Below are 16,498 nucleotides of genomic sequence, written 5' to 3'. Positions count from 1 at the left end.
ACCTCTTCATTTACTGTAAAATCCTGTTTAATATGTAACATTTCAGGCAGAGAGAGGCCCTGACCAACCCCCACTGCAATCTATTGGCCTGCTTCTTGTTCGCTCCCTAGCTCATCCACCACAGACATGTCCTCCTTTCCTGCTCCCCTCCCTCCCCACCCACAGGTCCACAGCGCCACCCCTTCAACTCCACTTGCCCACATCCCTCCCCACCGATGTGACTCCAGAAATAGGGGATCTGACAGCACAGGGTTAAGATTAGTTTCATAATTGGACATGCTGTCAGAGCATCCTATGTCTTGTCCCCAGTGGTCCCAGGGAGAGGGAGAGGAAAGAGAAAGGGGTACAGGCAACAAGAGCTGCCCACACCCCAGTCACCTTGGGCAGCTCCCCTCTCCCTCAGCCATCCAGACAGAAGGCCCAGGAGGAAGGGGAGGATGGTTTGGCAGGAGCACTCCCTGGCAGGCCCAGGTGGGTGAGGGCTGGGATGAGAGGTGGCCTGGCGTGTGGCATCAGCAGGCCGAGCAGCGGTCACTCTTCTCAGCCAGCCCGGCCCCAGAGCCGGGGCTGCGTCGCAGGATGTCTTTCAGAGAGCCGTCCTGCTCGCTCAGCAGCTTGTTGATTTCATTCTGCTTGTACTCAGGCGAGAGGCGGTGGCCGAAGCCCGAGCCCTTTCGGGAGGGCGGATTGGAGCGGCGCCGGGCTCGGCGGGCACAGGCCCGGATGACGAGGTACACCACCTCGGCCACGTTGAGGATAATGCAGATACCCGAGGCGGCCAGCATGAAGACAGTGAAGACGGTTTTCTCAGTGGGGCGGGACACGAAACAGTCCACCGTGTTGGGGCAGGGGTAGGCCTCACACTTGACCAGCCGCACCATGGCATAGCCCGGGTAGAGCAGGTAAAAGACGTACATGAAGGCGGCCTCGAACAGCAGCCGGAAGACTACGCTGATGACGTAGGTCCACCACAGCGTCCCTGAGATGTGCACCTTGTGCCTCTTCACCTCCTCCAGGTGGAGGGGGTCCCCATGGCCCTCAAGTCGCAGCATTTTCTTTTCTATGTGCTGCTGGTGAGCCACGTGCATGGCCACGAGGAGCGCTGGGGTGGAAACCAAGATGAGCTGCAGAGACCACAGCCGCACGTGGGAAATGGGGAAAAAGTGGTCGTAGCACACGCTGTTGCAGCCAGGCTGCAGGGTGTTGCAGATGAACGAGGACTTCTCGTCACCCCACACGCTCTCTGCAGCCACCACCAGCACCATGATTCGGAAAATGAAGATGACCGACAGCCATACTCGGCCAATGGCAGTAGAATGCCGGTTCACACCACTGAGCAACGTGTACAAGCCTGTCCAGTTCATCCTGCCTCATTCACACCTGCAAGACATGAGCCACAAACCTGGGGCACAAGGCCAGGCCCCGGGACACCGGCTGACGGCCTAATCAGCCCTTCCAAGAGCCAGTGACAAGAAAGGACGAAGGATACTCATGGCTTTCCTCATCACCCCGTCTCCCTTGCTGGCCTCTCCTCCTCCTCCTCCTCTTCCTCCTCCCTCACTTGACTTGACCTCCCGGAGCCCCATCATCTCCCTTCTTTGCTTTCATCCAACATTCTTTCCTCGCCAGCCCCGTTTTTGCCAGGCCCGTCTTGTTCTGCCTTCAGCCATCCTCTTGAGCTCCCCATCCCCCAGCTCCTTAACGCCGGACCTGGGGCAAACCCAACAAAGCCCGTTACCTTGGGGAGCGCCTATCCCTGAGGCCACCCAGACAGGTCCCCTATGGTCTCATGTCTGCCGGGGGAGTCGTCCCTAGGTCCGCGCCTGCGTCCCAATTCATCGCCGCCCGGTGCTGGGGAGTCATATGCTGCTTTATACCCAGTGTCTGCACAATGGGAGCTTTGTGGGGCTCTGAACAACGCCCTTTAGAATTCAGATCAAACGCCCTGACTTCCGCCCACCCTACACACAGAGCACTTGTGTCCCAGCGCCGGACACCCAGCCTGCACCCACCTGTTCTGTGCCCGCCCGGTCCATCGCCGCACCCGCCCCACAGTCCCACCAGAAGAATGGCCACGGCGGGCGGGGTGGGGTAAATGGAACAAAGACAGGTGCATAGAAGAGGGGGTCTGAGGGGACCAGGAAGGCCTGGGCCAAAGCCCTTCTCCATGCCCCTACTAGAAACTTATGGTCCGCATGATTTTTCCTAGGCTTAGATCCACTCCGGGGTATGGGTGAGCTAGAGGGGAGGAAAGAGAGCTCATATTTATCAAGCCAGGAACCACATTAGGCATTTTCTCATACATTCTTTCTTTTGACCCACTTAGCCAGCCTCTAAGGACTATCACCCTGGTCTTTGCAGATGAGGAAGCTGCAGCTCAGATAAGTTCACTCACTCAAGGTCACACAGCTCGGAAGTGTTAGATCTGAAGCAGCAGCCGAAGCCCTTTCCACAGTATATTCCTTGTGCTTCTGCAGATGCTGCCAACAAAAGCCAAGGCTCGTGTTCCCCATAAAAGCGCAAGCAACATGGAAGCTATTGACCTGTGATTACGTCGCAACTCCAGTGTCATGGAGCAAATCCCGACCTTGAGCTTCAGGAAAGGGAACCCATACAGAGGGTGGCCAGGTGGGCACATGGCAAACACAAGCCAAAAGGAGAAAGGAAGAGTTAAGCAAGAAAACAGAAAGTTAGGAGATGGAATAGGTAAGAGTCACACAGCTTTGGCTTTGAATTCTGGTGCTACCCCCAATGCGCCCTTGGGCTAATGACTGAACTTCTCTGAGCCTGCTTGCTCATCTATAACCACTGTGAAGACCCAGGGTGGTTGTGAGGTTCAATGAAGCAAATGCAAAAGTTCTTAGCCCATCTCTACCATCACAGCTGACGCTCACAGAGCCTTATCAGAAAGAGGAAAACAATGTTGCTTTGGGGGACTGACTGGGCTGCCAAACCCAATGTCCCCTAGCATTATTTCCCAATGCTTTTGTTGACCTATAGTGTCCCACTGAGATAGAACAGATCGTCCCCTTGCTGTCCTGCCCCCAATGTCAAGTGTACATTGTAGCCTCATGGTTTCTGAGCTTGCCAGTGCTCTAGGGAAGAAATTCCCCTCTATCCCTTAGGCAGGCAAGAAGGCCTCCCCCTACCACCCACCACTTCTGCCACGAAGTTGTGAGCAGACCATGCTTGAAGCAGGGAACTGGATGTGAGGAGAACACACAGTCCTGGACGGGTAGGACTTGCCTGTTGCAGGGGGGAAGGGGTGGCTGGCGTATTAGCAACCGGAAAAGTTGGGGAATGGGGTGAAAGAAACTAGAGGATGAAGGGACAGTCCATGGCACATAGATTACTTCTCTGGGTTTCTCCATTTAACTTAAAAAAAAAAAAAAAAAGGCTTAGTGAGTTCATGCTGTGGGCCTAAACCAGGACACAGATGTCCTTTCTCCCAAGTCCGGGATTCTGAAGGCGGAGCTGCTACAGGAGACACCACTCTTAGCAGGAAAGAAATGCTTCATCTGGTGAGACGTTAGATTCAAAGACACGTGCTCACAGAGCAGTATTACAAATAATCATTTACTGAGCACCTGTTCCATACCAGGTCCTTGCACACGCACTACGTCACATAAAACTCAGAACCTCATGAGGTAGGTGTTCTTTCTAATCCTCATGTCACAGATTGGGAAACTGAGGTAAGGAGAGGTGAAGGGATTTCTACAAGGGTTACAAAGTTTACGCAGTCAGTACATGACTGAGCTTGGGATTTGAGCCAGGCCAAGTTGACGTCACAACCCAGACTTTTTCCCCTAAGCTCTACTGCCTGGGCTGGAATTAGAATTTTTCTTTCTGTGTTTTTAGAAATAGGGAAATTCAAACCTGGTCTGGCTTTTATTCTCCTGTAGTCCCTTCTCCCCTTTCCTATCAAGTGACAACTCTTTTCCTCTCCTTTCTTCCCAGGGCTTTCTGCTGCCTCCTGATTGGCTCTGTTTTCCCTTCCTTAGCTTTTTTACACTGGTTCCTCAAACTCAAGCAAGCTTCAGCTGTTCTCTTCTCTCTGCCCCTCAGGGGGGCCCCCCAGACAGCCTGGTCACCCCTCAGTTTCTAGGTTCTTATAGCCCTCTGAGTCATAGCCAGTAGCTCCCTTGGGGGCCCCTAAGGACCCTTGTGTGGGCACTGGGATCCTAAGTTTGGTTCTCACGTTTGGAAGGAGAGCTGATCCCTATGTCAACATGAATACAGCAAGGGTTTCATTTTAAAAACATCCCGGGGCGTGACCTGATTTTGAAATCCAAACCGTTTTTGTGACTTTGGGTTAAAGTCCAGGTATTGATATGCTCTGTGCGGCTCCAGGTATGTTTTGCCCTCATGTTTAATTAGACAGGATTTCTCTGTCTATGGCCTTGTCCTTGGATTCAGATTTGCTCAAGCACTCAATCACAGTTCAAAATCGAGACATGGCCCTTCATCCTTAGAACTGCCCTGTAATATTATCCCCATTTTTCAGACAAGGAAGTTGAGTCTCAGAGAAGTTAAATAACTTGCCTCAGTGGCAGCTGCTGTGCTGCTAAATGCCAGAGTCAAGTTTCAAACTTATTTTCCTCTGACCTCAAAGCTTTTGTACATTGCACTGCCTTTGGCGGCCTCTCTTCCTTTAAGGACTTTGCATTCTGAGACCAGGCCCAGGACTCCAAAACTTACACTCCTTCCCACATGTGTGTGCATGCGCAGGTGCCTGCGCACGTGCATACACACACACACACACACACACACACACACACACACACACGCACGCATACATATTCATCAAATCCGTCTCTTTCCTTCTGGCCCCCCACCTGTACTGTCCTGCCTTCCATCTACAGGAAATTCTTCTGTTTTTTGGTTTGGGGAAGAGGGGCTTGGCTGGGATGGATGAGGTTACACTCAGCCTCAGACTGCATGCTCCCTCTCACAAGCAGCCTGTGGCCAGGAGCGGACAAGGGGCTTTCTTTGATATTTCCTTCTGAGTTTTGGGCTGCCTTCATCAGTTTGGCATGGGTAAGGCCCATCTCCTCCAGCCCTCTTCCTCTTCCCTGCTTCTCTTCCGTGCCTCAATCCTGTGGTCCCACAGCCCCTTCCATGGTCATCACACTTGTCCCCTCTACCCTGCCATATATATTCTGTGGCCAGGCTTGACTCAGGGCTGGTGAAGCTCATTCCCATTTTCTGCTTTTCTCGCTTGGCCATGGTCTTTCCTTGCAACTCCCACTAATGTTAGCTCCTTTACTGTTCGCCCTACACCTTCTTACTCCTCCATCAGTGACTTCATGTTGCCACCACTTATGGAATGCTTCCTGTGTGCTACAGCTCTAGGTTCATTAACTGTCATCCTCACAACAGTCCTCAAGCTGTGGATTACTGTGTTCGGTTCACAGCTAAGGCAAGAGAGGCTCAAAGAAGCTGCGTAACTCATCACACAGCTGGTAAGCAAGTGCTGGAGTTCCGATTGGGGCTCATGTGGAGCCCTCACCAAAGCCTGGGTCCCTTCCCCATTGCTCTGCTGCATCCTCATCCATAGTCTATCCCTTCAAACCTCTGTTTTTTTCTCTCTACTCTCCTTCCCTCATGTCATTTTGTAAGTCCATGTACTCTGGCCATGCTATTCCTAACAGCTGGAACAACTTTCAAACAGCTGGAAGTCCACCCCTCCTGTAGATCCCCAAATCATCACTTACTCCAAGTTCCCTCATGAAAACAAACATGCATGCTCCCAAATCTCAGCCCTGTTGGCCGGCCCTCTGTGCCCACTCAGGGCACTGTATTCATCCGCCCGCAGCCCCCATGTTGGTGCCCCATGCTCCCACTGAACTCTAACCCTGTATGGCAGGAAATTTCCTAAGGGGATAAACTTGGACTCCCTATGCCTAGGGGGCCCCCAAGTCCTCCTGAGAATTGGGCCCTGTGGGGACGAGGGGAATCCTTGGCTGGGGAAAAAAGACTGAGGGGAGAAGCAACTTGGAGACTGGAAAGATGATAAGAGTTGGGGGCTAGAAAGAGAGGCTAAGGAAGCCTGGCACCTGGCAGGATGGGCCTCACCCCAGCTCAGAGGGAAGCACAGAAGGGATCTAAGTGGCTGAATGCTGAGGCCAAGGGAAAGCAGGACCCGGGCGTCTCCCCAGCCCCCATTTCTGCCCCCCTGTGCCACACCAGCGTTCTGCTGGTCCACCTCCCCCAACCCCCAGCTGCCTCACCTGACTGGCGCTGCGCTTTCCTGGAGAATGTCTGCAAGCATGTCTGCACTATGCCAGTAGGTACTGTCAGCCCAGCCCAGGGGAGGGACAAAGAGTCCAGGGCCAGAACCAGATATGGCCCACAGCCCAAGAGGAACCAGACAAACATTAACCAGCCCCACCTCCTCCCACACACAATTAGTAAAGAAGATTGATCCCCTGAGCTCCCAATGGGTTTGGAGAGACAGGTCGCACAGCCTGGAGTTACTGTACTGTTCTAGATGGAGAGGGTCATCACTGTCACCCATGTGCCCATGTTTAGTCCATCTCACCTGGGAGACTGAACTGGACCTGGGCTCATCAACAGCTCTTAGCCTTCCCCCACCCCCTGGCCAAGGTGTGGGCACCTGCGCTCCCTTCCATCACTTAGAGCACCCAGCCTCTAAAACCATATGACTCTGGGGAGGGAAAAAGCCATGGGCAGTGCTTACTGGCATCTTGAGGTTGAGGTGAGGGAAGACACTGCTTCCCCCACATGGCGACACCAGGGTGCTCTTTGCCTCTCTGCTTACTGTCCACGTCTTGAGTGGCTGGAGATGGACCAAAGTATTTCCAATCCCATCCCAGAACCCTAAAACCTCTTCAAAAATTGCATTCTAGTCTCGGGGCCAAGGCCATTGGACTGCAAAGTGTATCATGTGCAGGAACAGATCTTGGCAATCATTAAGGTAAACAGAGAATGTCAACCATTAACCGTGAGGTCAGTCCAGTTTGAAGGAAGGCCTACCTGAAGACCCTGCTAATTCTATGACCTGACTGGCAGCAAAGAAATAAGTGAAGTCAGCAGAAACCGCTCCTTTGCCTTCTGCTCTCCACCCCAGCCCAAGCTCACTGCCAGAGAGCCAGAGACTCGGCTTCCCTTGGCCAAACCCGGCCATATGGATACATCAATTGATAAGTCTTTACTGGACACCTGCTGGGTACTCAGTACTGGATACATGCTGGGGACAGGTGGCAGAAGAGGGGAAAATATCCCAACTATTCTTAAAGAATTTGTCAACTTCCTGAGGAGACAAGACCAAGACTCAAGAAGTTACCATGAAAAATATCAGTGTATATTTAGTTATGTAGTTATGACTCTGACTGTGGAGGGAGTTTGAAGAAGGGGAAGATGAGAGTAAACTGAAGTAATCAGGGAAGGCTTCCTAGAGGAGGTGAAGCTTGAATGGAGAAGTAAGTGATGTCAGGGGTAGGAAAGTGGAAGGGTAGGGCCAGCATTCCAGGGAGGAGGAATAGTGTGAGCAAAGGCACAGAGGTAGGAATGAGCAGAGCATGTATGGGAGACAGAAAGGAAGCAGGACTGTGTTGGGTGGCTGTGGAAGACAGTGTCAGTCAGCAAGACGCTCAGAGTAAGAAGGGCATTTAAAGTCAGGTAAGGAATTCCTTTTGTGAGTGCCTGGTAAATCTGGTATAAGGCAAACCTGAGCTAGACACCATGGGGAAAGGCTGAATGGCATTCCCTGGCATTTGGCAATTCCTGCTGAGTGTACAGGTCGGACTGGCTAAAGAGGAGGAGAATTTCTTGTGTACTTAATCCATGAAAGGCAACATACAAAGTAACTTTGCAAGTATTACTTTGTTTTAGCCTCAAAATAACCCTATGCAGTAGGCATTTTAAATATTCCACGTTACAGGGGAATTAAGACACACAGAGGTCAAGGTACATAACTGAGGTCACCCAGCTAATAAGTAACAAAGCTAGATTTGAACCCAGGCTCACTACATCACAGCTGATGAGCTCTACAGGTCCCATTGAGAATCTGCGTAAGAACTGGTTTCTGACTCTAGATGGTTCTAAACTAGCGGGAGAAATGAGACATGTGCCTTAGTACCTGCAACAAGGCGTATATCCTAAATGCCATCTGTAAGTATGAGGTGCCAGGAAACATTCAGACGGAGGAGAGGGGGGTAGTTTTAATGGAACAGGCAGAGATGGAAGGCCAAGCCGTCCAGGTGACAGGAAGCTGTGAGATGTGTTTAGGGAATGGTGGGCAGACCTGTTTGACGAGAAGAGAGAGCTGTGTTTGACCAGAAGAGAGAGCTCCTCGGAAGGGAAACTGCAGGTCAGCATAGTATGTACTCATTGTTCCTTGCAGTTCTGGCACAGTTTCTTGACAGTGCTTGTAGTTCTAGGCTACAGGAAGTTTATGTGAGCAGTCTGTAGCTGTAAAAAAACGGTTGCCAGAGTCCACTTCTTTACTGCTACTTGAACACATCTTCTGGATGGGGTACCGCCACAAGCGAGAGAGAGGAAGGGGCAGGAGAGAGAAGGGAGGACACAGCAGGGGAAAGACGGGAGGAGAATGGAGTGGGGAGAAGGAAAACTACTACACTTAGGACTGGAAATCCATTTGCTCTTGGGAAGCCTCTAAAATCAACTTCTGCCTTGAATTCTAAGCAAACTTTCTTCCTACAACAGATGTACTGGGGGAACATTTGAAAATTTTACATCAGCCTGCTTATTTCCTTGGATTCACTTAGGGAGATTTTCATTAGATCTTGAAACATACAAGATAAGAGGCCACAGACGTAAGCCTGCTGTCTCTGGTATGGCTCAAACATCACCCGCAATAAGGACTTCCCCCATTCCTGCTCCAGCCAGGACCAGGACTCTTGCTGGAGGAAGCATCTCACCAGGAACTTCATCGACAGAATCAATCAGCTGGTGGGAGCTCTGCTCGTGACCTCACGGCACTGGGTCGCATGTGGACTCCATCATCCAGCCTGTCCCTGGGCTTCATTACCAAACAAAATGTGGCATTTTGTATGGCTTTGATCAATGAGACAGCATTGCTGTATGGCTTAGAAATCAAAGGGGACAGCTTCCAACAGAAATGTTGTTTAAGACACACAGGCAAAAACTCTTCTCAAATGGATCTATAGGATTAAGGACATGGGAAACGCTGAAAATCTGCAGAATATTTCAAAAGGCCCCACCCCAGCTCAGGCTGTGCAAACTGTTCCCAGTAAAGGCTGCTAGGGAAAGGACAGTATGGGGTGGGGAACAAAAGCAAAGCTGTTTCAGCACCCCTCTCCCCCAAAACACAATTGTATGAAATATTCCCAAAGCAACCCCACATAGTCAGGATGGTACTCCTACCAAGAGGAAAATCTAAAGGTGGTGTTTCTTGGAACTTATAGATTTCCTGGGGTTTGAGGACTGGTACTATATTTCACCGCTGTCTGATCACTACACCAACAGAGGGTATGCTTGCAAAAGATTCTGGCAAGTTCGACATCCTTTCACTACACCAGGTAGCCAAGGGGAAAATGGGAAATTGGAAATTTGGGTGACCGTTTTAATGTCACCTTGGGCACTGTAGCGTCTCAGGAGTGGCACAGAGGTAGTGAGTTCCCAGGTTAAATCCAATCCTGGATTTTTACCCAAGGGGACCAGAAGAGGCATGGTAGGGATGAGGAATCACGGAGGAGGCCAGGTTGTAGCCAGAAAAATGGAGCCAAGTGCTAAGACTGAAGGGTGAAGTGAAAAGGACACAGAAGAATTTAGCTTTTTTTGCTAACTGTCCAAGTTTGGGCAGCCAAACTGACAAGCCCATTAAGCTGCTAATAGTTTAGTACTTTCCTTCCAGTTTTCTTTCTTTATATGCACACCCATCAGTGAAATCATATTGTATATGCAGAAGATTTTTTCATAGGCTCTTTCTGTAGGTCCTCCAAACAGAAATCTACTGGTCTATCACCCACCCCTCTAGCTGAGTATCCAATGAAACATGTAAACCAGGCCCTAAATAGACGCCTTGCTGCTCACCCTTTCTGTCTCATCTTTGGACTCCTCTCCCTTCCCTCTGTCAGCCAGGTTTGCCAGCAACAACACCATGAATGCCTCACGCAGAATCCCGGGCCTCAGTAACCAGAAGCACTTCCCCTGCTCCTTCTCGGAACCACCTTGCACCCACCATCACGTCAATACCTTGGGCAGTGCCAGGGTGCTGACGAGCCAAGGCTTCTGTGGACAAGCACTGCTCATAGGACGGATGGTGGGCTGTCCAGGTAGGAAACCCAGGCAGTTTTTCTCCCACTGCACCTGCCCAGCTAACCTGACTGCAAATTAGAGGACCGACTCCTAGGCCCATTCAGATCCCTGAAATCATCAACGCCACCGCCTTCTGTCTGAAGTCCCCCGCTTCCCTGTCCACACACATCTATCCATCCTATTGGAGACAGGGAGCTACAGTATGTGCTACACGGATTCCTGGACAGACACACCAATGCGGACTCCAGCTCCTGGTCCAGAGAGACAACTATGGGCCAAAGGGGCACCCATAAGAGCTTGAGTGCAACCTTAACTCCTGTGCCTTCCACAGAGCCGACTCAGCTCCAGCCCCAGGCAATACGGCAGTGTGTGTGTGTGTGTGTGTGTGTGTGTGTGTGTGTGTGTGTGTGTAGGGGAAGATAGGATCTAGCCCTATATACCTTCTTTAAACTGCCAAATCACTTCCTGCAACAGGCTCTTGTTACCATATAGAAAGGGGAGCTCTAATATATCGTCATCCTTCGCAGCCTTCATTCTAACTAACCTACTCTCCTTCATGTATTCCTTACACCTGGACAATTGTGCTGCCAAGCCTCCTAGACAAACGTGCTGTGTCCTTTTGTCTCTTTCCATCCTCACCTTGCCTTTTGTTTAAAGATTACTGTTCTCCAATAAATTTAATAAAATAAAATAGGAAAAAAAATAAATAAATAAAAATAATGATTACTGTTCTCCTCTCTGGCTTTGCTGCCCTGGGCCTCCTCAAGCGAAACCCTCTCCTAGGATCCTCCTCCATCTGCTCGCCCCAGAAGCAGACACATCCAGGATAAGGATTCCGCAATCCATGGGGCCTCTGCTTCAGATATAAACTAAGAGCTTCAGCTCCTCTGAAAAGGCCTCCATTTTGGTTGTTTTTCTCCTATAAAAGACAAAGATAATGGAGCTACCTCATTTTCTCCTAGGAAATGGGGGTTCAGTGGCATAAGATTTGCCAGCATGAGGGTGCTTTTCAGAATGTCAAACAGTTATTGATTTCTGAATCTGACTTCGTGCTTTAAAATAAACATGAACTGCTCTTTCTCGCTGCTGAGGTTTCATGTCACAGTCGGGGTTGGGTTAAGCCAGAGAATGCACGGAGGTTTGGCGTTATTCCTAGAGAACAAGATTGTCTATGGAACCGAGCTACACACCTTGATAAGAAGCCCTGACTGTTGCTATCACATGAGTCACAAGAACGTCTGCAACTATTTCATCCTCATCACAAGCTTTTGGGGATGAACCCACACTCTGTATTATGTAGCATTAGAGTGCTTTGCTCAGTGTTAATGATGATAAGTTTGTCTCTGAGCCCAGAACAGCAATTTCTGATGTTGATTCTCTGAGTTGGCTGCTGCTTCCAATCCCACCCTAGGCTGTACCCCTTACACTGAAAATCTGAATGTCAGAGACCTTCATAACCTACCTCTCATCAGGATGCTCAGAGCCACCATACATACTGCGGGATTCTCAAGATGGATGCTATCTTACACTGGGCTTCTGCCCTACCTCTTTTCCTTCTTACCAAGTATTTTGGAAGACATTTGTACACTTGCTGCCTGCACTTTTTCATCTCCCATTCGCTCTTCAGTTGCACTCTAGTCTGGTTTCTGCCACTACTTCCGACTACACTGAAATAATTTTCACCAAGGTCACTTTATTGCTAATTCCAGTGGACCTCTCAGAACGAGTCTTACTGACTCTGAAGTTTTGATCCAGTTGACCACTCCCACCTTCTAAAATTTTCTTCCCCTTTGATTTTTTCCTTTTAATATTAATTTTTATGCTTGCTGATTACACAGGTAATGCATGTTGTTTATGGACAAGCAAAAATACCCAAAAAAAATCATAAGGATGAAAATAAAAATAGTCTGTAACACGACCACCCAGAGATAATCATTACTAACAGGTGTGAAAACTTACAGTCGTTTTTCAATGAAAAGATATAAATATACATTTAAAATAAAATTGTCATCATATGATACATATTATTTTCATTGAGGCATAATTGACACATATGACGTTATGAACATTATTACATTATTGAACATTATATTACTTCCAGCTGCACAACACGATTCAATATTTGTATATACTGTGAAATGATCACCACACTAAGTCTAGTTAACACCTGTCACCATACATAGTTACAGAATTTTTTTTCTATGAGAACTTCTAACATCTACTCTCTTAGCAACATTCAAATATGCAATACAGTATCAGTAACTGTACTTACCATGTTGTACATTACATCCCACGACTTATTTGATAACTGGAAGTTTGTACCTTTCGACCCCCTTCACCTATTTTGCCCACCACCTCTGGCAACCACCAATCTGTTCTCTGCAATACATTTTATTTTATATCCTCTTTCACTTGCCATCAGATCATGACCATTTTAAAATGTCATTAAATATTTGTCTAAAACAGGGTTTTAAATGGCTACATTGTCTTCTTTATTTTTTTTCCAGTCTCATTTAATTTCTGTTACACTTTTCTCTACAGGTCTCATCTCTCTGCAGGTCTCTTAGCTCTCTCTCTTATGCTTTCCTCTCACTCTGCCCCTTAAATGTTGATATTCCTCAGCGTTCCATTCCATTTGCTCCTAACCACTTTTCAAACTCTACAACAGCAGTGTCTTCCGCTCCCACAGCTTCAACCACTGCTAGTTCCAAATCTGTATCTTGAAGCCAGACTTCACTCCTGGTCTCCAAATACACACACACACACACACACACACACACACACACACCCTTCTCATTTTTTCTGCTCCCAAACCCACTCCCCAGTGTTCTCTTATCCCATTGAATGGCATATCCCCCCAATTACCCAAGCAAAGAATCTGGGGAGTTGTCATTAACTTCTCCATCTTGCTCATCCTCCTACCACTCCGTATTCAATAAATAACTAAACCCTGTAGGCTTAACTTCCCCATATCTTCCAACTCCTCTCTTCCTTCCTTGTCCATTTGCACTGCCCTAGTACAGACTCCAATAAGTTTACAATTGGATTAGTAAACCAATTTCCTCACTGTCATCCTACCTCTATTCATGGCCTCTTCCAACCCATTCTCCAAACTTTCTTCAGAGTGGTCTTTCTAAAATGTATATCTGGGGCTTGCCCAGTGGGTCAGGTGGTTGGAACTCCGTGCTCCTAACGCCAAAGGCTGCTGGTTCGATTCCCACATGGGCCAGTGGGCTCTCAACCACAAGGTTGCCAGTTTGACTCCCACAAGGGATGGTGGGCAGCGCCCCCTGCAACTAACAATGGCAACTGGACCTGGAGTTGAGCTGCGCCCTCTACAACTGAGATTGAAAGGACAACAACTTGACCTGGAAAAAGTCCTAGAAGTACACACTGTTCCCCAATAGAGTCCTGTTTCCCTTCCACAATTAAAAAAATAAAAATAAAATGTGTATCTGACCATGTCACTCCCTTGCTTAAAATCTTTCATTGGCTCCTCACTGCCTTTGGGATTAAATATGCCTATAACACCTTTTTCACATTTCTTTACCAAGTCATCTTCATTCTTTGAGACTCAGATCAGATAGTCTACCCTTTACATTCAAGGGCTAAGGAGTGGTGAGAGGTAGCCAGTGACCCTTTGTGCTAAGTTTTAGAGTTTGGGTTTTAGTCCTTGCTTTTTCTCTCTCCTTTGGTTTCTGCACTGTGTATGTCTGTGATAGCACTCATCAGAGCTCACCATATGATCTGCTTCCTTGTGTGTCTCCTCTATTAAAATAATATTTTTGAAGGGCAGGGACTCTTCATTTCTACATGAGTACCTATGTGCCTGGCACATAGTAGTTGTTGAGAAAAAGTTGCATGCATGACAATTCAATAAATGAATGAACGTGGTCAACAGATAAATGAACTTGAGCCCTTCAAACTCTCCTTAAGCTGTCAACATTAGAATGCAGTCATCTTTTAACTTGGCCATACCCCAGGCACCACTTCCAGGATTGGAATGATCTGCAGAGCAGCCTTAGGTGAAAGCTTGTCCAAAATGGCCTGCAACAGACCCTACTACTGAGAGACCAGAAATGTGTGTTACACGTGTTGGCCTCCTTGGTCCGCATCACCCATCACAGTTACTACTCTTCCAAGGGAAATGATACAGTCAAGAATCCCTAGGTCACAGTAGCCTCCTTTTACAAATGGCTCCAAAGAGCTTCCGCTTCCATCTCTTTAGCCCTGCTCTCTCCAGCTACTTGCAATCCACTAGCTGGGGACAACAGGTCTGCACTGACTTCAGCTTGTTATACAGAATGTGTGGAGAAGAAATTTTCCTGAGTTGTGTTGCCTTTCCTACCTTATCACCCTCAAGCAAACTGTATGGTTGAAGATGACTGAGTGTGCTCCAAAGATTTGCCAGTAAGGTTTCCCAGATTTCTCTCCTCTCAACGTGTTACTCCACGTTCAGCAACAGGACTTGGTCTTGCTGAACTACTAACGAGGCAATGTCTGAAGACTTGGCTCCAGAGCTTTCATTTCATTTCAATACATTTTGGGGAAGTACTATCGCTTGCCAAAAGCTCTGTCAGGGGTCATGGAAGATGCGAAGACGAACAAGACAAGTCTTACTAGTTGTCTAAATAAACAGCTCTAACATAAAGTCAGTGAAATTAAGGGCTAAACAGAGGTAGAAGCAATAAGTTGTGGGAACATCATGAAATACTTACCTATGATAGCAACTCTCGCTGCATATATTATCATAGAGGTTAATACTGACTAGGGGAATCTGAGAAGTCTCCATGCACTAGGACATATGTATGATTTGGGCCTTGACAGATGAGTAAGAATCCGACAGGATGAAAACCAAAGTAAAGACTCTCAAAGTTGAGAGAACAATATATAAAAAATCAACAGGGCATGAAAGTGCATGAACTATTCAAGGAAAACAGAGGAACCACTAAAAGCTTTTCAATGAGGGGAATTTTAATGGAAATGATGCTTTAGGGAGATTAACTTGGTGGGGTGAACTAGGGAGGAGCGAGACCAGAGGCTGCAAGATAGGTAGGAGGTGACAATTTTCTCTTCTTAAAAAAAGGTGAAATTGGAGACATAAGTATCTGTAAGACCTCTTCCAGCTCTGGTGGCCCCTGGTTCAGACTAAGTCACTTGCCCAAGATCACAGAACCAGGATTTGGTCCCTGGCAGTCTTGTTCCTAGAGGCTGTGTGCGTAACTCCTGCATGATGTGGACATTTATATAGGACGAATCGACCAGATTTGGGAAGGGATGAGCTGACTAGGAGAACGGAGGAGCCGTTAATAGGCTAGTGGAGTCAAAGAGGGATGCTCGCCTTGTGGAGAAAAGTGATGCTTCACACGCGCTGAGTGTGAGGTGTCAGTGGAGCACCTCGCTAACTGTGGGAAGGGTGGGACAGCAGCTTTGGAGAGAGGCATGGGTGGGAGAGTTCAATGTGGCAATCAAAAACCTAAAGGCAAGCCCAGGAGCTATGCAAACAGATGAGTTTAGAGAAAGAGGAAGTGTGTATAGGAGAGCAAAGAGCAAAGAACCGTGGGAAGTGAGAAAGGGAGGGAAAAAAGACAAGGAAGGAACAACTGATTGTGAACCTTGAACAAGCTTCCACTTTCTGGCTCTTTAGTCTCATCATTTGTAAAATGAGGGGGTTGGAGTGAGTAAACTATAAAGCTTTCAGCTGAGACATCCTAAGCATAATCAGAGAAGATAGAAGAGAATTGAATGCCATGGAAACTGAAGAACATTTCTAAAAGAAGGCTTTATGAGGTCACTTGCATCCAATACTGCAGAGGTGTCAGGGACTGAGGACTTAGATGAAGCAACTGCATTTACTAATTTAAAAATCCTCTCCAAGGTAAGGCCCTCTCCCTTCCTCTCATGGCACTAATTTTGTGTACCCTTTCTCCTATCACTTGTAGGTGTGAATATTCTGCAAAATTCCATTGTCTGCCCTTTGCAGAGGTTCAGCCAGTCTCCAATATGAACTGATATCTGTAAGGTGAATCAGAAACCTCTAGTTCACACCTTCCTTTTGCATTTTAATTCATGCTTCCAACTGCATGTTGGACATTTCCATCAGTCACTGAAATTTAGCTTGCAGTAAAAATAATAATAATATTAAAAACAATAGCTAACATTTATTGAGGACTTATTCTGTTCTGTCCTATAACTAGGATAGGTATTTTATTACCCCCATTTTGCTGATGAGAAA

At 47.9% G+C, this 16,498-nt stretch overlaps 1 protein-coding gene across 4 annotated transcripts; it reads right to left on the bottom strand.

The window, feature by feature from the left end:
- Positions 1 to 5: 5 nt before the first annotated feature.
- GJB1 (gap junction protein beta 1) lies at positions 6 to 6,725 on the bottom strand. Of its 4 annotated transcripts, none has more exons than XM_019747943.2 (2): positions 6,701 to 6,725; positions 6 to 1,380 (listed from the first exon to the last, which is right to left on the bottom strand). In XM_019747943.2, exon 2 carries the CDS (start codon positions 1,362 to 1,364, stop codon positions 513 to 515), a length of 852 nt encoding a protein of 283 aa, XP_019603502.1. In that variant the 5' UTR covers positions 1,365 to 1,380; positions 6,701 to 6,725; the 3' UTR covers positions 6 to 512. The 4 variants fall into 4 exon arrangements, with proteins under 4 accessions (XP_019603502.1, XP_019603499.1, XP_074179699.1 ...); XM_019747940.2 differs by lacking the exon at positions 6,701 to 6,725 and adding an exon at positions 6,231 to 6,343; XM_074323598.1 differs by lacking the exon at positions 6,701 to 6,725 and adding an exon at positions 2,013 to 3,316.
- Positions 6,726 to 16,498: the final 9,773 nt, after the last annotated feature.

The sequence above is a fragment of the Rhinolophus sinicus genome, chromosome X (assembly GCF_036562045.2).
Source record: "Rhinolophus sinicus isolate RSC01 chromosome X, ASM3656204v1, whole genome shotgun sequence".
Classification (NCBI taxonomy): Eukaryota; Metazoa; Chordata; class Mammalia; order Chiroptera; family Rhinolophidae; genus Rhinolophus; species Rhinolophus sinicus.
The sequence above is the reverse complement of the archived record's forward strand: the minus strand, read 5'-3'. Positions and strand labels throughout refer to the sequence as shown.

Excerpts from the sequence above, each read along its gene's own strand:
- GJB1 (XM_019747943.2), bottom strand. The coding sequence starts at position 1,364 with ATGAACTGGACAGGCTTGTACACGTTGCTCAGTGGTGTGAACCGGCAT.